The 24986-nt window shown below is 39.2% G+C and overlaps 1 protein-coding gene and 1 pseudogene across 16 annotated transcripts in view; one reads left to right on the top strand and one right to left on the bottom strand.

Moving 5' to 3' along the window:
- The window catches only part of OSMR (oncostatin M receptor), a 95598-nt gene that overhangs the window by 30586 nt on the left and 40026 nt on the right, over nt 1-24986 (bottom strand). For 9 of the 16 annotated variants that reach the window (XM_073993341.1, XM_045393655.3, XM_073993335.1 and 6 more), the window contains 3 exons: nt 24385-24536; nt 1427-1569; nt 945-1095 (listed from right to left, as the gene is read on the bottom strand). In XM_073993341.1, the coding sequence (XP_073849442.1) occupies nt 945-1095; nt 1427-1569; nt 24385-24463 (373 nt within the window). In that variant the 5' untranslated portion in view covers nt 24464-24536. Of the gene's footprint in view, nt 1-944; nt 1099-1426; nt 1570-24384; nt 24537-24986 lie in introns of all 16 variants that reach the window. The other 7 variants (XM_073993340.1, XM_045393652.3, XM_045393656.3 and 4 more) reach the window with 1 other exon arrangement.
- Nucleotides 8904-9864, top strand: LOC102134721 (acidic leucine-rich nuclear phosphoprotein 32 family member E pseudogene; annotated as a pseudogene).

Raw genomic sequence — 24986 nt, 5'->3', positions numbered from 1 at the left:
ATCTCGGCTCACTGCAACCTCTGCCTCCCAGGTTCAAGCGATCTCCTGCCTCAGCCTCCTGAGTAGCTGGGATTAGAGGCGCATGCCACCACGTCTCACTAATTTTTGTATTTTTAGTAGAGATGGGGTTTCACCATGTTGGTCAGGCTGGTCTTGAACTCCTGACTACGTACGTGATCTGCCCTCCTCGGCCTCCCAAAGTGCTGGGATTACAAGTGTGAGCCACCACACCCGGCCAACTCCTATGATTATTATGATGTCTGTACCGTTCAGTAACTCTGCAATCAGGGCAAATCTCCTGTTATGGGTACAAGTCGCCTCATCTGTAAAATGGGCAACAGTTATCTTTTATGACATTGAGTTGGTGGGAGATGGAAGCAGGATTGGGCCACTGAATCTCCTGAGGCCCATTTGAGTTCTGAGACATAGTTATTTAGCAGAAAAATTTTGCAATCAACACTGAGGAAACCCCGCCACAGAGCATGCTGGAGAGGGCACATGGTGTGTCATCACCGGGACAAATGACTCATAAATAACCATTAAGGTTCCAAATGTCATTAAATTTCAAATGTGGCCTGAAGTTGTTTAGGATGAGACCAATGCTTTTCTTGTCATTAACACTTCCATTTGTTCCCAGTCCTGAATTAAAGGTGTATATTAATTTATATAGCTCCAGATCTACTGTGAAGGTTTAGAAACCATTTTGGAAAAATGAAAGGTAAGAGAGAAGATAGGCAGTATAAACAATACTATTGTCAACTGTCTGAGGTGGATGGCTTCCCACTCACTTCTCATTAGGCATCCAATCTAATTTTTTAAATGCTGCTCCACCTATGTTTAAATACTTTTTTCTTAGTTTTTGGTACAACCAAAATCTCTCAGGGAAACCAGCCTAACTCCTAAGACCTGCTTCTCTGGGTTAAATGCCAGGGGCCTGAACATACCAGCTTCAAGTGTGGTGAAGTTCTGACCACTCCATTCAGTCCATTTCCAGAAGTGGCTGGCATCAGCACAGCGTACTCGGGCCATATATTCTGTGGCAGGTTCCAGTTCACTTAAGAAGTACTCACCGTTCACGTTGATAGAAACATCGTACTGCTTGATCAAAAAAGAGATGAAAGGAAAAAGGAGAAAAGAACAAGACAGAAGCATCGGTGAGTATATCCCAATTACAAAGGCGAACCAGGACACAGCAAATCCTGACCTGGAGGTCAGGATCGGTTCTTCTTTTGGGGGGAAAAAAATCTCCAAGGGCCATTTCCTAACCATAAAAGTCTACGATTAATTTCATGGACCTTTTCAAACAGATGACCCACACCATTTGAACCTACATAGAAATAAGAGTTTAAAGTGATTTTATTCATCAGTGTCTCTGTTCAGGACAAAAAGGAATTTTTGAAAGTAGAAAATTAAGCAGGGTTCTTACTTGCATCATTTTTCCTTCACCATGGAGTTCAATCTGACACAAATATGTGAAATTATTCCTCATGGAGTGCACCTTCCAGGTCATGATGGCGTTTGTGGCATTTACATTTTCAAAGTTGACACTAAAAGGATTCATTAAATAAACTGTCAAAAAAAGAAAAAGAAACAAAGAAAAAAATTCAAGCATAGATCCAAAAAGACATTGGTAATAGTTTATTTCTTCATTCATTTGCTCAACAAGTATTTTTTTGTTCACTTTTGAGAACATGACAAACAAGAACTTACAGAGAAGCTAGAATGAACCAACTACAGCCTTTCTCTCTCAGCGATTCTACTACACACATTGAACAAAATACAGAAAGAAACTACTTGAGGACTCTTAAAATTAAACACAAGTAGGCAAATTGGGAAGGGGAGTCAAAACTTGGAGAAGGTGGCCCACAGGGGAGAATTGTAACAGAACTCAGAGTCTAACCAAAATAACATTAACAATGTCAAGGATATAATCCAAAATATATAGAATGTGCTAGGAATGCAACATCTTTAGATGAGAGCGGGACTGGCCAGAACAGCCCAGGCTCTGTTCCAGTCCTCCCTAGAAACAGGATGTCCTTTAACACTTTAGTGCAGCAAGTCATGTGTTGTCAGGATATAAAATCCAGGATGGATGCTTCTGAGGTCTCTCAGCTATGGTGAAGAACAAGTGAAGAACTCAGACATAAGATTGTTTGCCCTGGGCAGCTCTCTGCAACCTCGTGGACCAGCAGCAATACATCCCAGGCTTGTGCTGTCCCTTGCTGCCCATCTGATGGTAATAAGTCCACTTCATGTAACTTGTTGTGTATGAGTGTATTCTGTCAAACTGGATTCGGACAGTTGACAACCAGTGTACAGAGAGCACCTGCTTCACAAAACTGGCACAGCAAGCAGGATTCAATTTGACAGAACAATGGCTCATTGGTGAAGTAGAAGGGGCAATACCCTATCTCATACCTGGTCCACGGCGGAGACATCAGACCAGCTAGATGTTTTATGAGGAAGAAGCAGTGATAAGAGAGACACAGGCCACACATACCCCCCGAGAATGTGGGTGAGGTGGCGCATGGATTGTGGCAGAGGAAAGAAGCATGGAAACAGGGGAGCTTAGTGCACATATGTGATTGCTCCTTCCTGGGTATTTAGATGCATCTGAAGGTATCTCAGAGGGAATTAAAAAGAGGTCCTCTGATGGTCCTTGAGACATCTGAGAGGGAACCAGCATGCACAATGCAGGCTTTCACAGAGAAGGAGACTCAAGATCCAAAGGACACATATAGACATAAGCAGTAAGCTCTCAAGCAACCTGGTTGGTGTGTTTGTTGGATAAAGGGACACTGCGGACCCAAATGGTGCAGTTGGGGTTGCGGCCAAAGTCTCTAGGTGCCTACCGAAGGCCACTGGCCTAATACTCTTGTTAAGAGAAAAGAGAAAAAGAAGAAAATTTAGACTTTTCTGGGGTTCTTGGATCCTGGAGCCCACATGACAATATTTCCTTGTTCTTTTAGGTGAAAAATTAAACTGGCAACATTGGGAGGTTTTCAGACAAACATAGTGACCCCCAAGATGCTTATCTGGTTGTGGGCAGGGCCCATTGGGCCACTTCAGGTGCCAGTAACTATGGTTCCTACCACTCAGTGCATCACAGGCATTGGCATTTTGGCTGCTTGGGGCACAGAAGGCCACCTCCATCTGAAGGGGTATGTTCCCCCAACACAGCTAAGAATTTGAGCCATCACAGTGGGGCATATCCACTTCTGCCTGCCACCTAAGCTCCCCAAGTTCCAATGGCTTATTCAACAAAAGTACTACTATTATACATACTGAGTGGAGAATAGGACAGTACTTGTTAATCGAGTTAACCCGCAAAAGCCACAACCATGCACAAAAGTCAACACAACCTTACACACAAAAAGTACTTCTACAAGGACATCTGTCCAGCAACTGGATTATATGTTATATATGTTATAAACCACCCTCTCACAATATAACAGCCCAGTTTGGCTGGTAACAAAAGGCTCCCCAGGGCATGGAGACTAACCATGGACTATCACAGGCTAAATGCCAAGGCCACTTAAGCTGAACACCAAAGAAGAATCCCTGATACAGCAAACAAAAGTGTTGCCCCTTGTGGCATCCTCTAATAAAAATGAGACCCAGCAGCTGGTAGGTCTCTTTGAGTACTGGAGACCACATATACCCAACCTGAGTGTCCTTTTGCTCTCCTTAGTCAAGGTGACCGGCAAACCCACCAATTTTAAATGAAGTCCTTTGCAACAACAGGCCTTGGAAGCCCTTCAGCAAGTTGTGGTCCAGGCACTGCTTTTAGAACCCTTAATCCCTGTTAGCTCAATAAAATTACAGATGTCCAAAACCTCCATGCATGCTGATTGGAGTCTCTGGAAAGAAAAAACCACCACCGGGATGTACCAGCCTCTCACATTTTGGATACAAAAGTTGCTTGAAGCAGCCCCCAGATACACCCCTTTTAAACAGCAACTCCTTGCTTGCTACTAGGCACTAGTCTCTGGACACTGAGCATCTTATGGCCAGAGCACCACACATGACACTACAACATGAAATGCCCATTCTTACTTGGGTTCATGCAAACTCCACCAATCAAATTAGACAGGCTCAACAGAGCTCAATTATTAAATGAAACTGGCACATTTAACATCATGTCCACCCAGGCCCCACGGGACCAGTAGGTTCCATGAACAAAGGGCTAGCTAACGAAAAGTGACCAAGTAACCTGTTGAGGATGTTTTGGCTCCTCCTATGGATTAAAAAATATGCCTACCAATGGTCTGGCATGGTTTACTAACAGTTCTGCCAAACTAAAAGCAGATGGGTTTCATTGGGCTGCCACCACCATCTGGCCAATAGATAGCCAACTTTTGACAGAGACTGGACATGGACATTCTATCCAATAGGCCAAATTACATGCAGTGGCAATGGCCATGCCAGCCACCTTTCTCACCATATCTTGCTGTATTTTCACAGACTCATGGGCCATTGCCAATAGCCTAGCCACGTTGTCAGAAGAAAAACAACTGAGTGACTGGACTGATTAAGGAATCCCCTGTGTGGGACAAGAATTATGGCAAGAGCTTGCAACATAAAAGTTGTCAGAATCAAAATGGGGTCATTTGTGTTAAAAAACAAAATCCTGAAAAATGAAGCCAGGTAAGGTCATACAGGAAGGGCTCTCTTACACCAATACCTGAAAACAAAACTACCCTGAAACAACCTGTAAAAGCCACAACCATGCACAAAGGTCAACACAACCTTATACAAAAAAATACTTCTACAAGGATATCTGTCCAGCAACAGGATTATCCAACCTCACACTGACACCACCCTTGTTATTGATCCTTGTAGTCAAAAATAATTATCTGAAAACATTAAGTAATCCTTCTCATTTTTTCTTTAAAAACCTTTGTCTCTGTTTACCTTCCTGAGTGTACACATAGTCTTCTATGGCACATGTATTCCCATTGCAATGCCTATTCCTGAATAAACATCATTTTCTTTTAGAGTCTCCCTCTATGTTATTTAGATTGGCATACTGGTATCTCAGAAGCAAGACTAAGATGGCTAAAGAAAAGGCTCCATCGATTGTCCCACCTGCGGGATCACCAGATTTAACAATTATATGAAAAAAGCACTTTCATAAGACTGAAAAATCAAGTAGGCACTCACAGTACCTGGCTTCAACATCGTATCACTGGAAGAGGCACTGAAAAGGTGAAGAAAGATATTCTTAAATCACCGATGCCACCCCTCCCCTATTCCCTGGCAGCAGCCCTGTGTCATGGACAGAACCTCTGTGCACTTAGGACAGGGAGAGCTCAGTGATTGAGAGACTTTGCATGGAATTCAGTGCTGCCCAGTCACTGGCAAAGCAAGCAAAACCGGGTTGAACTCAGCTGATGTCCGCCTACAGAGGGAGCATTCATATGAGCCCTAGCCAGACAGGAATCACCCATCCCAGCAGTCAGAACCCAATGGTTCTGTCAAGGCTCACCACTGTAGGCTAAAGTGCTCTGAGGCCCTAAATAAACTAGAAAGTCAGTCTAGGCAACAAGAACTGCAATTCTTAGGTGAATCATAGTGTTGAGCCAGGCTTAGAGCAAGCAGACTTCGGGGAAAGATGACCTACTGAGACACTAGCTGGGAAGGCTAAGGGAGTGTTTGTGCCACCCCTGCTCCAACCCCAGGCAGCACAGCTCGTGGCTCCAAAAGAAACCCTTTCCTTCCACATGAGGAGAGGAGAGGGAGGAGTCAAGAGGACTTTGTCTTGCATCTCGGATACCAGCTCATCCAAAGTAGGACAGGGCACCAGTCAGAGTCATGAGGCCCCCACTCCAGGCCCTATCTCTCAGATGACATTTCTGAAGACACACCCTGGGCCAGAAGAGAACCTGTTGCCTTGAAGGGAAGTACCCCATCCAAGCAGGACCCATAACCTGCTGACTAAAGAGCTCTTGGGCGCTGAATAACCAGGAGCAATACCCAGGTAGTACACCATGGGCCTTGGGTGAAACTCTGAGACTTGCTGGCTTCAGGTGAGACCCACTATCATGCCTACAGTGAGAGACACCCTCTGCCTGAGAAAAGTAAAAGGGATTTTGTCTTGCACCTGAGGTACCAATTGGACACAGGGGAGTAGAACACCAAGTGGGCTCTTGGGGTCTCTGATTCCAGGCCTTGGCTCTTGGCTGGCATTTCTGGATCTGACCTGGTGCACAGAGGAGCCCACTGCCCTAAAAGGCGAATCCCAGACCTGGCAGCATTCACCACAAGCTGACTAAAGAGTCCTTGGGCCTCAGGCCAGGCGCGGTGGCTCACGCCTATAATCCTAGCACTTTGGGAGGCCAAGGGGGTAGATCATGAGGTTGGGAGTTCAACACCAGCCTGGCCAACATGGTGAAAGCCCGTCTCTACTAGAAATACAAAAATTAGCCAGGCATGGTGGCAGGTGCCTGCAATTCCAGCTATCCAGGAGGCTGAGGCAGAGAATTGCTTGAACCTGGGAGGCAGAGGTTGCAGTGAGCCAAAATCACACCACTGCACTCCAGCCTGGGAGACAGAGCGAGTGAGACTCCGTCTCCAAAAAAAAAAAAAAAAAAAAAAAAAATTATATAAATAGAAACAAGAAAAAGTTAAAAAGTAGAGAGACAAAGTTAAAGGGTATAGTTTTTATTAGTTTTCTTTTTGCCTGTTTGTTTAATGTAAGCAGTATTATGTTATCAGCTTAAAATAATGAGTTATAAGGTAGTATTTGCAAGCCTCATGGTAACCTCAAATTTAAAAAAATATATATGTATAATGAATATGCAACAAGGAAAAAGCAGAAAATTAAATCATACCACCAGAGAAAATCACCTGCACTAAAAGAAAGACATGAAGAAAAGAAAGAAGAAAGAGAAGAACAGAAAACAACCAGAAAACAAAATAAAAAAGGGCCAGAGTAAGACCTTACTTATCAATAATATTGAATGTAAATGGACTAAACTTTCCAATCAAAAGACAGAGAGTGGCTGAATGGATTTAAAAACAAAAGACCCAATGATCTGTTGCCTATGAGAAACACACTTAACCTCTAAAGGCATGTATAGACTGAAGATAAAGGGATAGAAAAAGATATTCCATGGCAATGGAAACCAAAAAGAAACAGGAGTAGCTTTACTTATGCCAGACAAAATAGATTTCAAGACAAAACCTATAAGGAGACACAAAGTAGGTCATTATGTAATGATAAAGGGGTCAATTCAGCAAAAGGATATGACAATTAGAAATATATACACAACCAACACTGGAGCAGCCAGATATACAGAGAAATATCAGAGCTACAGAGAATGATAGACCCTAATACAACAGCTGCAGACTTTAACACCCCATTTTCAGCATTAGACTGATCTTCCAGACAGAAAATCAACAAAGAAATATCTGATTTAATCTTCACTATAGAACAAATGGGCCTAATAGACATTTACAGAAATATTTTACAAAGGCGAGAGAATACACATTCTTCTCCTCAGCACATTGATCACTCTCAAGGACAGATTATATGTTAGGTCATAAAACAAGTCTCAAACAGTTTTAAAAATTGAAATAATAGCAGGCATCTTCTCTGATCATAATGGAATAAAACTAGAAATCAATAACAAGAGGAATTTTGGAAACTATAAACTACATAGAAATTAAACAATACACTCCCAAATTAAGAAATTAAGAAGGAAACTGAAAACATTCTTGAAACAAATGATAATAGAAACACAATGCACCAAAACCCATAGGATGCAGCAAAAACAGTACCAAGAAAGAATTTTATAGCTATAAGTGCCCACATCAAAACAGAAGAAAAACTTCAAATACACAACCTAATACAGAACTAGAAAAGCAAGAGCAAACCAAACTTAAAGTTAGTAGAATAAATAATAAAGATCAGAGATGAAATAAATGAAATTGAAATTAAGAAAACAATACAAAAGACCAACAAAAGTGGGTTCTTTGAAAAGATAAACAAAATTGACAAACCATTAGCCAGACCAAGAAAAAAAAAAAAAAAAGAGAGAAGACCCAAATAAATAAAATCAGAGATAAGAAGGGAGATATCACAACTGATATTGCAGAAATTCAAAGGATCATTAGAGGCTACTATGAGGAACTATATGACAATAAATTGGAAAATCTAGAAGAAACAGAAAAATTCCTAGACACATAAATCTAACAATATTGAACCGTGAAGAAATCCAAAACCTGAACAGATTCAATAACAAGTAACAAATTTGAACTTGTAATAAAAAGTCTCTCAGCAAAGAAAAGCCTGGGACCCAGTGGCTTTACCGCTAAACTCTACCAAACATTTAAAGAAGAACTAATACCAATTCTACTCAAACTACTCTGAAAAACAGAGGAGGAGGGAATATGTCCAAAATCATTCTACTAGGCCAGTATTACAATGACACCAAAACCAGAGACAGATAAAAAGATGAAAACTATAGGCCAATATCACTGATGAATATTGATACAAAAATCCTCAACAAAATACTCCCAAACCAAATTCAACAACATGCCAAAAAGATCACTCATCATGACCAAGTAGAATTTATCCCAGGGATGCAAACATATGCAAATCAATAAATGCGTTACATCATATCAACAGAATGAAGGACAAAAACCATATGATCCGTCTCTGAGCAGCCACTGAAGGGGAAGGAACTGCGGGGGGGTGTGTGTATGTATGTGCGCACATGCGTGCATGTGTGTGCATGCACTAGTGTGTGGACAAGGAGGTGGGGGCAGCTGAGTTAGAGTCCCAACTCTTGGACTCCATTTGCTACTCTCTTCTTTCTCCCCCACACCTATCTGGTGGTAGTGGGCGTTTATATTTGCATTCCTTTTCATTCATTTCTAAATCTCTTAAAAGTTTTGGGTTGGGGGTATTGGGAAAGGCAGGAAAGGGAAAAGAAGGAGAGTAGTAGCTGAAGAGGAAGAGGAGGACATGGAGATGAAGAAGATTAGCCTGGAGTTAGGGAACAGAGCCCCAGAGTGAGTGACAGAGTTAGTCCTTGATAACTGCCTGTGTGTCAATGGGGAAATTAAAGGTCTGAAAGCTACTTTTAAAGAACTAGAATGAGTATGGCTAATGTGGAACTAAGTTCACTGGCCCAGTTTCCCAGCTTAAATGAACTTCGAAAATGGGAGCTTAGTGACAATATAATTTCTGGAGGCTTGGAAGTCTTGGCAGAGAAATGTCCACATCTTACCTACCTCAATCTGAGTGGAAACAAAATAAAAGATCTTAGTACAGTAGAAGCTCTGCAAAATCTTAAAAACTTGAAAAGTCTTGACCTGTTTAACTGTGAGATCACAAACCTGGAAGATTATAAAGTATTTTTGAACTGCTGCAGCAAATCACATATTAGATGGATTTGATCAGGAGGATAATGAAGCACCGGACTCTGAAGAGGAGGATGACGAGGATGGAGATGAAGATGATGAAGAGGAAGAGGAAAATGAAGCTGGTCCACTGGAAGGATATGAGGAAGAGGAGGAGGAAGAGGAAGAGAAGGATGAAGATGAGGATGAGGATGAAGATGAAGATGAAGCAGGTTCAGAGTTGGGAGAGGGAGAAGAGGAAGTGGGCCTCTAATACTTAATGAAAGAAGAAATTCAGGATGAAGAAGATGATGATGACTATGTTGAAGAAGGGGAAGAAGAGGAAGAAAAAGGTCTTTGAGGGGAGAAGAGGAAATGAGATGCTGAGGATGATGGAAAGGAAGAAGATGACTAGATCATTCTAAGACCAGATTCTCTAATGTTTCTGCGTGTGCAATAAAGTGATCAAATCTTTGTTTCTTCATGTACAATAGCTATCCCTACTGAAGATAATGTGTAACTTTTTATAGGAAAAGTGTGGTTTTACTATATTTTTCCCTTATCATTCCAAATAAGAACTAGTCTGTTAATGATCATATTGTATGTAGAGAAGAATTTTCATTGACTCCCATTGTGGAATTCCCTAGCAATTTATTTAGACTTAATTTTCTAAATTCAAGCTTACTGTATTAGTCATTTTTAGCCCATAATTAAAACATGATCACTTAAAAAAAAAGATCATTTCAATTGATGCTAAAAAAGCATTTGATGAAATTCAACATCCCTTTCATGATAAAAGTACTAAAATAACTGGGTATAGAAGGAATATATGTCAACACAATAAAAGTCATATATGACAGACTCATAGCTAGTATCATACTGAATGGGGAAAAACTGAAATCCTATCCTCAAAGATTGGGAACAGGACAAAGATGTCCACTTTCCCCACTGTTATTTGACATAGTACTAGAAGTCCTTGCTAGAGCAATCAGACAAGATAAAGAAGGGAAGGGCATCCAAATTGGAAAGGAAGAAGTCAAATTTTCCTTGTTTGCAGATGATATTATCTTATATTTGTTAAAACTTAAAGACTTCATCAATAAACTATTAGAACTGATAAACAAATTCAGTAAAGTTGCAGGATACAGAATCAATACACAAATATCAGTAGCATTCCTATATGCCAACAGCAAAAAATCTGAAAAAGAAATCAAGAAAGTAATCCCATTTACAATAGCTACAAATAAAACTAAATACCTAGGAATTAACTTAACCAAAGCAGTGAAGTATCTCTACAATGAAAACTACAAAATATTGATGAAAGAAATTGAAGAAGACTCAAAAAAGGAAACATATTCTATGTTCATGGATTGGAAGAATCAATATTGTTAAAATATCCATTCTACTCAAAGCAATCTGCATAGTTATTGCAATCCATATCAAAATACCAAAGATATTCCTTACAAAAATAGAAAAAACAATCTGAAAATTTATATGGAACCACAAAAGACCTAGAATTGCCAAAGCTATCCTAAATAAAAAGAACTAAACTGCAGGAATCACATTAGCTGACTACAAATTATACTATAGAGCTATAGTAACCAAAACAGTATGGTAATGGCATAAAAACAGATACATAGACCAGTAGAACAGACTAGAGAACCCCAAATAAATCCATACATCTATAGTAAACTCATTTTTTACAAAGGTGGCAAAACACATACATTGGGGAGAGGACAGTCTCTTCAACAAATAGTGCTGGGAAAACTGGATATCCATATGCAGAAAAATCAAACTAGACATCTATTTCTAACCACATACAAAAATCAAATCAAAATGGGTTAAAGACCTAAATTTAAGACCTTAAACTATGAAACTACTACAAGAAAACATTGGGGAAACTCTCTAAGACACTGGAATAATTTATGCAAGTAAAATCCATTGAGTAATACCCAACAACCACAGGCAACCAAAGCAAAAATGGACAAATAGAATCTCATCAAGTTAAAAAGCTTCTGCACAACAAAGGAAACAATCAACCAAGTGAAGAGACAAACCACAGAATGGAAATAAATTTTTTCCAAACTCTCCATCTGATAAGGGATTAAGTAACTAGAATACATAAGAAGCTCAAACAACTCTATAGGAAAAAAAAAACTAATAATCTGATTTTAAAATGGTCAAAAGATCTGAATAGACATTTCTCAAAAGGAGAAATACAATTTGCAAACAGGCATATGAAAAAGTGCTCAACATCACGGATCATCAGAGAAACACAAATCAAAACTACAATCTAGCTAGGTCTATCAATCCTGTTTATCCTTTCAAAAAACCAGTGTTTGGTTTCACTGAGCCTTTGTATGGGTTTTGGGGTCTCAGTTTCATTCAGTTCTGCTCAATTTTAGTTATTCGTTTTCTTCTCTAGCTTTGGGGTCAGTTTGTTCTTGTTTTTCTAGTTTCTCTAGGTGTTATATGAGATCGTTAATTTGAGATCTTTCTAACTTCTTGATGCAGGCATTTAGCATTATAAACTTTATTCTTTACAGTGCTTTTGCTGCATCACAGAGATTTTGGTATGTTATGTCTCTGTTTTTGTTTATTTCCAAAAATTTTTTTTATTTCTTCCTTCGTTTTGTTGTTTACCCAAAAGTTTTGATTTTTTTGCATTTATTGAGACTTGATTTATGGCCAAGCATCTGGCTAATCTTGGAGTATGTTCTGTGTGCAGATGAGAAGAATGTATATTCTGTGGTTGATGGGTGTTCTGTAGATGTCTATTAAGCCCAATTAGTACAGTGTTGAATATAAGTCCAGAATTTGTTAGTTTTATCCCTCGATGATCTAACGCTGTCAGTGTGGTGTTGAAATCCCCCCACTATTTTTGTGTGGTTGTGTGGTTATTATCTAAGTTTCTTTGTAAGTCATAAAATAGGAAGTACTTGTTTTATGAATCTGGGTGCTTCCATTTGGGTACATATATATTTAGAGTCAACAGTTTTCTTACTGAATTGAGCCCTTTATCATTATCTAGTGTCTGTTTTTTTTTGTTTTTGTTTTTGTTTTTGTCTCTTTTAACTGTTGTTGGTTTAAAGTCTGTTTTACCTGATATAACAATAGTGACCCTTACTCTTTATGGTTTTCCATTTTTATGACAGATCTTTCTCCAACCCTTTACTTTAAGCCTATGGATGTCATTACATGTAAGATGGATCTCTTGAACATAGCAGACAGATGGGTCTTGTTTTTGTTTTTTTCTTTTTAATTCAACTTGCCACTGTGCCTTTTAAGTGGGGGTGTTAAGACTGTTTACATTCCAGATTAATATATATATAGGAGGTTTTGATCCTATTGTGAAGCTGTTAGCTGGTTGACTTGTAGTTTCTATTCTGTGGTTCCTTTATAGGGTCTGTGGGATAGATACTTAAGTGTGATTTTGTGGTAACAGGTATTGTTCTTTTGTTTCCACATTTAGAACTTCCTTAAAGATTTCTTGTAAGGTTGATCTAATGGTAACAAATTCCCTTAGCAATGCCTATCTGAAAAAAGATTTTACTTTACCTTATTTTATTTTACCTTCACGTATAAAGCTCAATTTGGACATGAAATTGTTGGTTGGAATGTCTTTTCTTCGAGAATGCTGAAAATAGACCCCCAATCTCTTCTGGCTTGAAGGTTTCTACTGAGAAGTCTACTGTTAGCCTGATGGGGGTTTCTTTGTAGATGATCTGACCTTTTCCTCTAGCTGTATTTAAGATTTTTTCTTTAGTGCTGGCCTTAAACAATCTGGTGACTATATGCCATATTGATGTTCATTTTGTGTAGAACCTAGCAGGTGTTCTCTGGATTTCTTGTATCTGGGTGTCTACCTCTCTAGCAAGATTACAGAGATTTTATTCTATTATTCCCTCAAATTTGTTTCCCAGATTGATTACTTTTTCTCCTGCTCTCTCAAGAATGCCAATAATTTGTATGTTTAGTGGCTTTACATAATGCCATATTTCTTAAAGACTTCGTTCATTTTTAAAAATTATCTTTTCTTCATTTTTGTCTGACTAGGTTAGTTTGAAAAAACATTCTTCAAGCTCTGAAATTCTTTCTTCTGCTTTGTTCAGTCTATTAACAAAGCTTTAAATTGTATTTTGAAATTCCTTCAGTGAGTTTTTCAGTTCCAGTAGTTCTAATTGATTTCTTTTTAAGATGTTTATCTCTTTCTTCATTTCCTGGACTGATTTAGACGTTTCGTCATGTTGATTTTCAACTTTGTCTTGGATCTCTTTGAGCTTCCTTACAATTGATGCCTTAAATTCATTATCTGTCATTTCTGAGTTTCCATTTTGGTTCAGGAGCCAGAGAGATCCTTTGATGTTGTTCAGCATTTCGATTTTCATGATGCCAGAATGCTTTTTCCTTCTCATCTGGAGAGGGTAAGGTCTTTTGGCTTTGCACCTATAGCCCTACAGCCCTACGTACTTCTGTCAGCAGGTTTCATTGTGGGCTGCGTGGCTTGGACTACAGGCCAGTAGATGGCACTTGCGGGTAAGTGCCAGCTGCTACACAAGCAGGTGGGTAAGTATCCTGTCTATGTTTACTGTGAAGTGCTCTGTTTTTGCAGGTGAAGGCCAGGACAGTGGAGTGCCCAGTTCCCTGGGGTTCCTGTTCTACAGAGGTAGGGTGACAAATGTGGGCAGAGCTGGAGCTCCCTGGCTTGCCCACAAATACCCCAACGGTGAGCACAGGCACTAGCCCTGGCAAGGGTGACTAGGATAAGCTCCTGTAAACGCACTTAGGTCTCTGCAGGGATGGGGGATAAATGGCTTCACCAGCTCCCCATCCTAGATAGGCAGGAACTTGAGCTGTTTCCCTGTCACTCCCCTGTTGCAGGACTTGTGACTCCTAGTTCAGGTGTACCTTGTAGTCTATCTGCAGTCCACAATGTGGTTGAAAGCCATGGGAAATGTCTGTTTTGTGACTCTGTGGGAGTGATTTCACAGCATAATCTCGTTACTCAACCCAATACAGATAGCTTTATGGCTTGTCTGTTCTCGGATGTGGCAGTACTACTGCTTCTTGTATGGGGGGACTCCACTCTTGGGCCCACGCGAGTGGATGTTGGTTGCAGCGGTATTGGCTAGTTGAATCAGCCCAATCTCAGGCCCCAGGGAAAGTGGTTGGAGTGAGGTAGGTATTTCCACAGTTCCAGGCCGCTAGCCAAAGGGAATATCCCAGGCCAGTGGGGGCTGGGTTTTCAGAAGGGCTCTGGGCCACAGCTGAAATGTTCAGGTAGTGGCAGGGAAGCTAGGCTGTGGGTCCTTCACTGGGGAGGGCAGCATTTCTCAGCTGAAGCAATGAAGACACATGGCTCTGGGGTGCGTGACATGCTCCTACTTCCTCCCACCCAACCGATGCTGGACTTCACTTTTGGGGGCTCACAAGGGTGCCACACCTTGTTTACTACCTCTGGGAGTTTTGCCCCAGAGGAACTCAGAGCCGTGACTGTCCACAGTGTTCAGGTGGGGGTGTGGCTATTGTGCTGGAGCCCAAGCCATGAGCCTTGCCTGGAGAAGGGAGGCAGGGGTGGCGGATCGTGTGATCTGCAGTCTGGGTGCTTCCTGGAGGAACACAGAGCCACACTACCCACAGTGTTCAGGCAGGGGTGCAGTTGCTGCACTAGAAGCCCAAACCAATGAGCCTCAGTGAGGAGCAGTGGGGCAGTCTGGCCACTCCTCAGCACCCAGGCAATGGCCTCTATTGGGGTTACAGCAGCTTGTACCAGGCTGCTCAGGGATCCAAGGCCTGTGGAGCTCCATGTGCGCTTGAGTAGTACCTCTCTAAAGACTCCAGGCAGCTCTCTGTTAGTCCAGAGGCCTGGGGCAGGGGCATGTGGCTTCTCATGTGCCCAGGATTACAAAGGTCCATGGTGTAAGTGTGGATTTCCCAAAAACTCTCACTTGTTCACCCTTTCCCCACGTTAAGGAGCCTCCCCTGGCTCCACACCAGTCCCCGTAGGAGCTGCCTGGCTTTGCTCATCTCTGTTCTCCATGGGGCCTGCTGCCTCCTTTGTGAATCCTGACGTGACGTCTTAGACAATCTACTTGAAGAGCTAGTATTTACAGACCACTTTGTTTCCTCTCTGTGAGAGCAGTGCACACTAGCTGCTTCTAGTCAGTCCTCTTCAACTAGAAACAAGGCCATCTTAAGAAAGGACCTTGCATCCTTCCTGGGAGGACCTTGCATCCTTCCTGATTTCTACAAAATCAGAGTGCTGTTTGGTCTGCACACCTGATTTAATATTCTGTTTGCTCTGCACATCTGAGTTACAATTTTCGCAAGTACTCTGATCTTGGTTTCATTTTGATTTGGTTATGTGTATCTGTAAACAAGTTGGCTCTTTTTCTCTTGCTTGATTTTCAATGTCTTCTGAGAACAAAAATATTGTAAATGGTGGCCAGGCAATGGCCAATTAAAATCCACTAAGGTGGCTACTCACCTTCTAAAATACTGGTCTAAACTCCTGACATTCCCTGACAGGATTTATAGGATTTACTTGGTCTGGAGAGATTAATAGCAAATAGAATGGGATTCCCCAGTATTCAGGCATGCCAAGTATTCTGGTTGGCTACGTGACTTTTCCTCATGAACACTTTTCAGTCAATGGTCATCTTAAGAATCATTCAATGTCCCCAGACTTGTTTTTCTCAGTACCAAATTAAGAAACTACAACTATAGATTTTTTTAAAATGCTGGTATATAGAGGCTCCCAACTTCTTTATCTGTTTTTTTTTCTCTTCTTCCTCTCTGCTTACTTTGAATCTATTGACTTTTTCACTTGAATTAGGATATTCTACTGTTACTAATTTCAAAAGCCAAGTAGAAGTTTTCCTCAAAGCATTTCAGCCAAGATAAGAAAAACAAAAAGAGGGCTTTCAAACTACAACAGGTCTGTGGCAACCAATAACCTAGCCTTGTACACCTAAGAGTCATCCTTTCGGAAATGTAAAATTAGGTTTGCCTTGCTAGCAGTTGCTTAGGGTGATATCATACCTAATTAAAAGACTGATAATCTAAAAAGAAAAGGACTAGATAAATGTTTATAAAAAGTTAGGCTCTCAGATTAAACAAGTCAAAATCTTGAGTTCAGAGCAATAATATAAGTTATCTCTGCCTGGCATAAAAATTTTGCTTTGTCTTTCATGCATAAGCCAGAAAAAGCCAAGGGAGTCGGAGACTGTAAGTACCTTTCTCTAAAACATTTCCCCACTTAGGTTGACTAATTGAGCCAACGAGACCGGCAAACAAAAAGATAAATTATTGCTAAAATTGAAGGCCACTTGTAGATTTTGGTCTTGTGATACAATTTAGCTAGTCCTAGCTAAAATGCAAATATCTGAATGTTTAACCCCTAAATTCAGTTGAAACACAAAAAGGGAGGATGTTTTTAAAAAAATCTGCCGCAGAAATTGCTTTACCCAAAATTTGGTACCCAGCCTTCATAAAATTACCCATCAGGGCAAATATAACATAGCCACATGAACAGGTCCCATTTTGTCAGACATATCATTTGAACCCAACTCTCCTTCCATAAACCAGTGCACTGATTTTGAATTCTTGCTATCTGCCTGTAGGTTGGACTAGATCCTGTATTCTCTTAATTTCCTCCAATATTTGGCTATAACTCTCTAAAACCTGCTCTGTTCCTAAAGCCCTTAAACTGAAGCTGGACAACTTAACTTTCAAGGGACAAGTCTCATGCCTGATGTACGAGCTGCACAGAAAGGTCATGGAACCTACTGATTCCACACCCAGTGACCTTCAAGCTGCAAACAAGGACACGAGGTTGATGGCTTTATGTAGTGAACAACTTTTTCCAAGATGATGGGACAAGATTCCCCATCATAATGAGACTCTTGCCCCTCTTACTTTTTCCTTTCTTATGCGTATCTTTTTCTTTACAGGATAATAGTGTAATCGAAATTTCACAATCAGTAGTTTCTGTTGATAACTTGATAGAACCTGACTCCAGAGCTCCCTTAAGTCATGAAATAAGGAAATATCTGTGCTACTGCTAATACTACATGTTGTATACAAATAAATTCCTCTGGGGAAGTTGAGGCCTGTATACATACAATTTTTTTAAAAAACAGGTCACATAATTACAACAGGTCTCACCTAAGTCCCATGTCATTTGATTTATTCAATTGTCTGCCCTTAAGGTGAGGCTCAAAGCTCAAAACTATTATGCAAACTGGGATTATCATATTACTATTAACTTTATTTTCCATTTTCCTTTCAAACTTTTGTACTTCTTCCTTGTCAAATTTCTGCTGAAGTACTATTCCTAACAGAACAATGCTGGCCCAGCACTTTGAGAGGATGGCCAAAAGACTACAGAACAGATAAAATTAAACTTAACAATGGACTCCAGGAAGGCTTATCCTGAGAGTAACTCCCTCCAGACCTCCCTTTGTTGTTCAAATATGGCTACAAGGGTTTTGACACTGACCCCTAGTTGCCAATCACTCCCTCCAATGTGGGACCAGATCAGTAACCCAGGACAGGTCCATCCTGGTTAAAGGATGATCAGCAATGATTTCAGAGAGAGATCTTGATCCAAAGGGGGAAATGTGAAAGTTGTCAGAATAAAAATGGAGTCACATGATTTTTTAAAACCCTGAATAATGAAGCCAGGGAAGGCCATGAAGGGAAGGAGGGTTCTCATGCATGAATATCTGAATAAAAAATTCTCACAAAAGACTGCAAAAACCATAATCTTGCATAAAGGCCATCACAATCTCACACACACAAAAAATGTCTGCAAGGACATCTGCCCAGCAACTGCTTGTCCAAACTTGGACTGATACCGCCCTTGTTATTGATCCTTGTAGCTAAGAATAATTATCTCAAAACAATGATATAATCCTCCTCATTTTTTCCTTTAACAACCTTTGTATTCCTTTACATTCCTGAATATACACAGTTTACTATGGCACACGTATTCCCATTGCAATGTCTATTCCCGAACATTCTCTTTCAGAGAATCTCCCTCTCTCTTCATTATGTAATGACAGCTAGCTAAAAAGGTGAAATATGTGTCACTCATGTGAATGCTCAGACTACTACAGCAGCCCTTATGAGAAAGTTGTCATCATTTTGAGTATCCCATGAGACTTTAAACTGAGCAAGTAACATCCTTCACAGCCCAAGCAACACAATAATGAATGCATTCTCATAGAATATGGTGGGCTTTCCATGAACCCTGTCCTTTGCAAGCCAAGGGAGCCATTGAATGATACTAAAGAACAGCCAACTCACACAGCAACTGAAGAAAGGACATCAAGACAGCCTACTGGTGGGGTAGTACTCTCATCTGACTAGGACAGTGTGGACACTAAACGCTGCTTTCCAGCACAAGGAAAACATGTCACTGCAGTGCATGCTGGGAAACACTGAGCTGGGCGGGGCTGGAGGCCTCCCTCTCATCCTTTAAGACTGCTCTCTTAGAGGCTTTCCATAACTATCCTAATGGCAGCAACATCCCGGGCATTCTCTACCCTATTACTTGAATTTTACCTTCTTTGTAGGATTTACCTGCACTTGAAGTTATTGTACTGACTTCTTTACATGTTAACACGTTGTTATGTCTGCAGTCCTCAATCCTGCCCCCAATCCAGCCCTCTCAACACACACTAGCATATGAGTTCACTAGAGGCAGTCACTCAATTTTGTTCATTGCTGGGTCCCCAGTGCCTGCTCTGTTGGAGGGTGAAGTGAGGATTAAGCTGAAATCTAAAGATATATAGTAATTAAGCAGGTAAAAGGAGAAGAGGGGGGCATCCCAGTAAAAGTGAACAACATGTATAAAGATCCTGCATCAAAAGAGATTGCAACAAACCTGTAGGAGACAGAGAAGGCACCTGGCCTCACACTGAAAAAACAAGGGGCAGACAAAGAAGAAGGTGGCAGCCAACCTGTGCTTGACCATGAGGGTTATATCAAGTGATATTGTCTATATCTTTAAAAATGCTTTACTAATTTTGAAGCAGTGGTAATATGATCAAATTTGCTTTTGAGATGATCACCTATGCTGGGGTATAGAGAATATGAAGATACTTGTAAATCTGGTGGGAAGCTATATTTGTGGCCCAAGTCAGAAGGGAAGTAAATTGGGCTAAGGGAGTAATTGTGGAGACGGAAAGAAGTGAGTATGTTTTTAAAATGTTTAGAAATAAAAAATCAAATAGTAGTTGCAGATGGAGTGAATCTGAAAGATAAAAGGGTGAAAAGTACCACCAAGAATGATTCCTAAGTAACCAAACGTATACAAGATTCTGTAATGATTCTGCTATAGTGGAAAGCTTTCAGGTATGATACAAAATATAGGTCGCATCTGACCAATACAAATGCCAATCTTGGACAGAAGATTGCAGAAGGTAGCAACCAACCTGTGCCAGAACATGGAGGTCACATGAAGCAATGCTGTCTGTATCTCAAAAAAAAAAAAGCTTAAGTAATCAAACTCAAACTCAGACCACGGGAGCAGGGGTTCCCAGGAGTAACAACAGGAAAGAACAGAAGTCCTGCAAGGCAAGGAGCTGAGGAAAATGAGGAAATCCTCTTTTTCTTCCTCTCTCTCCTCCAGACACACAGGTCTGGTAGATTCCAATCTAACCTCTTAATGCTGCTTCTTGAGGGATGAAAGTGAGGGGCACGGCTGAAGGTGAAACCCTGACCTGAAGGGTTGTTGGGTACAATGAAGAGTGATTAATTATGGTTTTGGGGGGGCCTATATCTCTCTATCCTCAGCTCATCCCTAGGCCATGCTCTGCTTAGCCTTTCTCTGATATTTACCGGCTAACAGCATAGAAGACACTTACGGGGGAATTCAAGCTCAGAAACCAAGACAGTGAGACATCTGAGCAGCATGACTATGACGAGAAACATGACAAAGTGATTTACAGACTGCAGTGTAGCAGTGGTATGAGAATAAACAAATGATGAGTTTAAAATTAACAAAAGAAACATTAAAAAAGACATACAAGAAATCTATGGATTAGCATAAAGAAGATACAGTGACTCTAAACGATGAATCTGATAAAATACCCTCAAAATATGTAAAGTAAAAATTTATAGAACTTCAGGGAGAAATAAACAATTTTACCAAAATAGTGAGTAATTTTAACATACCCTTCTCAATTACTGATAGGCCGGTCAGCAAAACCAAGAAAGATATAGAAGATCTGAACAAAACAATGAACAAATTTAACCTACTTCATCAGAGACTAGATCAATGCTTCTCGAACTTTGATACAGATAGGAAATCACCTGATGACCTTGTTAAAATACAGATTCAGGTTCAGTAGGACTGAGGCCTGAGATTCTGCACTTCTACAAAGCTCCTAGGTGATACTGATGCTTCTGGTCCACAGACCACACTTTCAGCAAGGTACAAGCCCATAAAACAAACCTCGACAATTTCAATGAATACGTATCACATAGACACTTTCTATGACCACAGTGAATTTCTGTTAAAAATTAATAACAAAAAAATAAAAATTTCATATTAGAAAATTTGAAACAAATTAATTCATGGATTAGAAATGGTATCATATATAGTTCATTATAATGAAAGCACTGCAATGTTAAGTTAAAACTTACTGGACTGTTGTGGATGCCATAAAACTGGTATTTCAATGGAAATATATAGCTTTAAATATTTTATTTGTGAACTAATACTCAACTTAGAAAAGTAAAAGGAACAACAGAAAAAAATCCAAGAAAGTAGAAGAAAATGGGTAATAAAAATTACGGTGGAAATTCAACAACAACAAAACACAATAAAAAGAACAATTTTCAAAGCAAAATTGGTTTCTTTTAAAAAAGAAATCAAAGTAAACTTCCAGCAAGATTACCAAATAATAAGAGCAAAGGTACATATAGATAATATTGTGAATGAAAAAGACACAACCACAGATACAGCAGAAATGAATATGATGATAAGACAACTACTTCAAAATAGACTAAAAGACATTGTAAAAGTGATAAAAGATATTAGCAAACAATATAAATCAGATTTAGCAAACGTCATGGATGAGGTAACAGAACTCAGGAAAGAAATAGATATAAAACAAAAAATAAATTCAAAATTGAAGACTAAACTGGAAGTAGTTACCACAGGAAAAAAAACACAACAGATAATTTCTTAAGCAAATAGGAGGTAAAAGGAGAAAAAAAATTTTTAAATAAAATAAATGAAGGGATAAAAGTAATGCAAGAGAAAGTAACAAATATTAAAGATCGGAAAAAAAGGTTCAATATAGAGTTAGCAAGAATTCCTGAAAAAGAAAACCAAAGGAAGGTGGCCAAATACCAAAAATGATAATTCAAAAAATTTCCTGAATTAAAAAAATATGTGATAATACATATTGAAAGAATGTACCATATTACTGAACACATCAACCTAGCATAGCCAACACCAAGACAAAGGTTTTAAAGAAAAAGAAAAAAATCTTTTGGGCATCTGGGCAAAAAAACCAAGTGACTTCTAATGGGGAAAAAATAGATTACCATTACTACTAGGCTTTTCATGAGCCTTGCTGTATGCCAGAAAAAAAAAAAAATGCAACAATAAAATTTATGATACTCAAGGAAGAAAATGTAAGCTAAAAATTTTATATCTATTCAAACTGACCATTAAATACAAAGACCAGAGTAAAACTTTTATTGACATTCAAAAATTCAGGGAACTGTTGTTTCCATAAGCACTTTCTGAAGAAAGTACTAGGGAATAAATTTCAGATTATCAAAATGACCAGAGAAATATTTGCATAAGCTCTAATGGTGAACATTAAACATATATAGTTACTTGTGGACTTACAAGATGCAGCAAGATTTAAAAGGGAGATGATATAACAGGTAATATCTATGTGCTGTGCGTAGAACATCAAGGTGCCCTGCATTTGCATATTAAAAGGGTAGGGTGGGAGGGCCATTTTTTTCCCAGGGTAGGTGAATGACATGCCTGGTCAAGCCAATCCCCTCAGCCCTATGCAAATCAGAAACCAACTCCTCCAGCCTCCTCACATAAACAGCCACTTTTCTGCTGCACAGGGGGTTTTCTCTTTGTTCAAATCCCTCCTCCCTCTGTCTCTGTATGGGGGAGTTGTTTCCTTCTTCCTTCTTTCTTGCCTATTAAACTTTTCTCTCCGTAAAACCACTCCACATGTGTCTGTGTGGTTTTATGCAAACCGGCTCGAAATGAAGAACTGGGATGTTCCTCCAGTCATTGGAGCCATATTAGTAGTACAAAAAATATACAAGGAAAAAAAGTATACAAGGGGAACATTTAAAACTTTATGAAATGATTTTAACAGAGGCCTAAAGAAATATAAAAATATACTATGTCCAGGCACAGGAAGATTTAGTAACATAGAGATATTGATCTCTCCAAATTGTATTTATAGATTAAGTGCAATTCCAATGAAAAGCCCAGTAGGGCTTTTCATAGAATTTGGTAAATTAATTATCAATTTTACATAAAAGAGTATGGCACCAAGAATAGTGAGGATATTTCTGAAAAAGAATAGGGTGAGAGACTTATCCTACCTGATGTCAAGACTCATCTGAAACTTTAAGTAAGTTAGTGTAATACTAGTGCAGGAATAAACAGACCAACCAGTGGAATTAAGAATCCAGAACTCTCCTATGCTTTCCTAACAGTGAAAGAGGTGGCATGTCAGATCATTAGCGAAGGAAGAGTTATTTGATAAACAGTTACGGAAAAATGGTTACCAAACAGAAAAATTCAGTGTCATAACCCTATCTCACTTAATATAAAAAAAAAATCAATCCCAGATGGATTTGGAATTTGTCTTCTTAAAAACCTTTAAACTTCTTACTAAAAACTTATAGGTGACTGCCCTTCTGATCTTGGGGTAGGAAATGATCTCTTTAAAATATTTTTATAAAATTATCTGCTTTAAAAATGATAAACTTTTGTTCATCAACAGACATATAAAAGAAAGTGAGTTACAAATTGGGATAAGATATTAGCAGTATAGAAATGAACAACAAATCAGTATCAGGAATATATGAATACTCTTACCAACAAAAAATGTGTAAATTGCATGCGTAAGCTTTTCATAAAAGAGAAAACAGATGTGGCCAAAACACTCATGAGATTCAATCTCAAGACTATCATGAAATACCATTTCATAGCCATTTAATTGGCAAAAATAAAAAAAAATGTGCCAATACCAACTTGGTAAGAATATGTGAATCTATAGGGTGGGAGTATAACTGGTACTACTCCCTTGAAAAATAATTTGACCTTATCCTATAAGTTGAACATATTCTACATCTGATCCAATGCTTAAGCATATATGCAAGAAAAACAATTGTAAATGTGTACTGGACACATGTATAAAAATGTTCATATTAACATGTACCCAAGAGCAAAAACCTTGATACAACCTGCAAATCCATCAAAGGAGATGCACATATAAAATATTTAATATTTACACAATGAAATACTACACAGCAGTAAAAGTGAATGGACTATAGCAACACTAAACAATATGGGCAAATATTAGCAATTTAATATTATATAAACATAATTACTGAATTATTACACACAGCTTGATATTCTTTCTATGCATTAAAACCAAACAAAATAAAGGCATTTTTACCATTACATAAGAAATGAGAATACACATGCACACAATTTAAAGTGATAATTATCTTGGTGGAAGGAGCGGGGGTGAGGGCATGATAGGATGAGATATGATAGAAGTTATTGTTAGAGTGCTAGTTTTGAAGTCGGGTAGTAAGCTCATTGGTGCTCGTGACATTATTAAAACAAACAAATAATAGCGGATGCGTGCATCCATGAGGAGAAACGTGGCATCAACAACAGGTATAAATTCTAACTCTCACATCGGCTGTGAATGAGGCAAAGATCTACAGCACATTTACTTGATGACACAGTCTGTCAAACAAAGACATGTTAGTAGCCACGGTGGGCTGTGACAACTCTAGTCTCACCTCGATGAGTCAGGTTAAAAAGGATATTGACACTTCTCTTCCTTAAGTAATTTTCAGCTATGAGTGTGAAGTTATACATTTCTTGTGAGTCTTGAGTTATTTGCCAATTACACCAGTTTTTGTGCGTACAAAGTTTCTTTTCCCCAGAAAATCTTAAAAAACAAAACAAAATAATACATTACAAGGTTTTTACTTCCATCAAAGCAAATGTATCCCTTATCCCCCAGGGCATACTCAGTGACTGTCAAACTATGTTCCCCATAACGGCATTGATCCATCACCAACAAATACCAATAATGAAAATATTGTTTCTACAAATTTGATATATGTGCTGAAATGTCTTAACATGAATCACTGACTTCCCATGGGTGGCGAGAACATCCCTTAATTTACTTGGAATATTCCTAAAAAGTCAGAAATTGGGTAGACCCAGATTATCAGATATGACTATTTTCACGTCAAGGTACACATTAACTGTCTTTCTTACCACGCTATGCTAAATGGTCCTTTTTAAAAAACCTCAGGTAGAAAGTATTAGACACTTGTCACCACTTAAAGGTTTCCTCTTGACCTTGGCAGGTGGTTCTGAAATACCTGTTCAA

The sequence above is a fragment of the Macaca fascicularis genome, chromosome 6 (genome assembly GCF_037993035.2).
Source record: "Macaca fascicularis isolate 582-1 chromosome 6, T2T-MFA8v1.1".
Lineage (NCBI taxonomy): Eukaryota > Metazoa > Chordata > Mammalia > Primates > Cercopithecidae > Macaca > Macaca fascicularis.
This window is presented reverse-complemented; position numbering and strand designations above follow the sequence as displayed.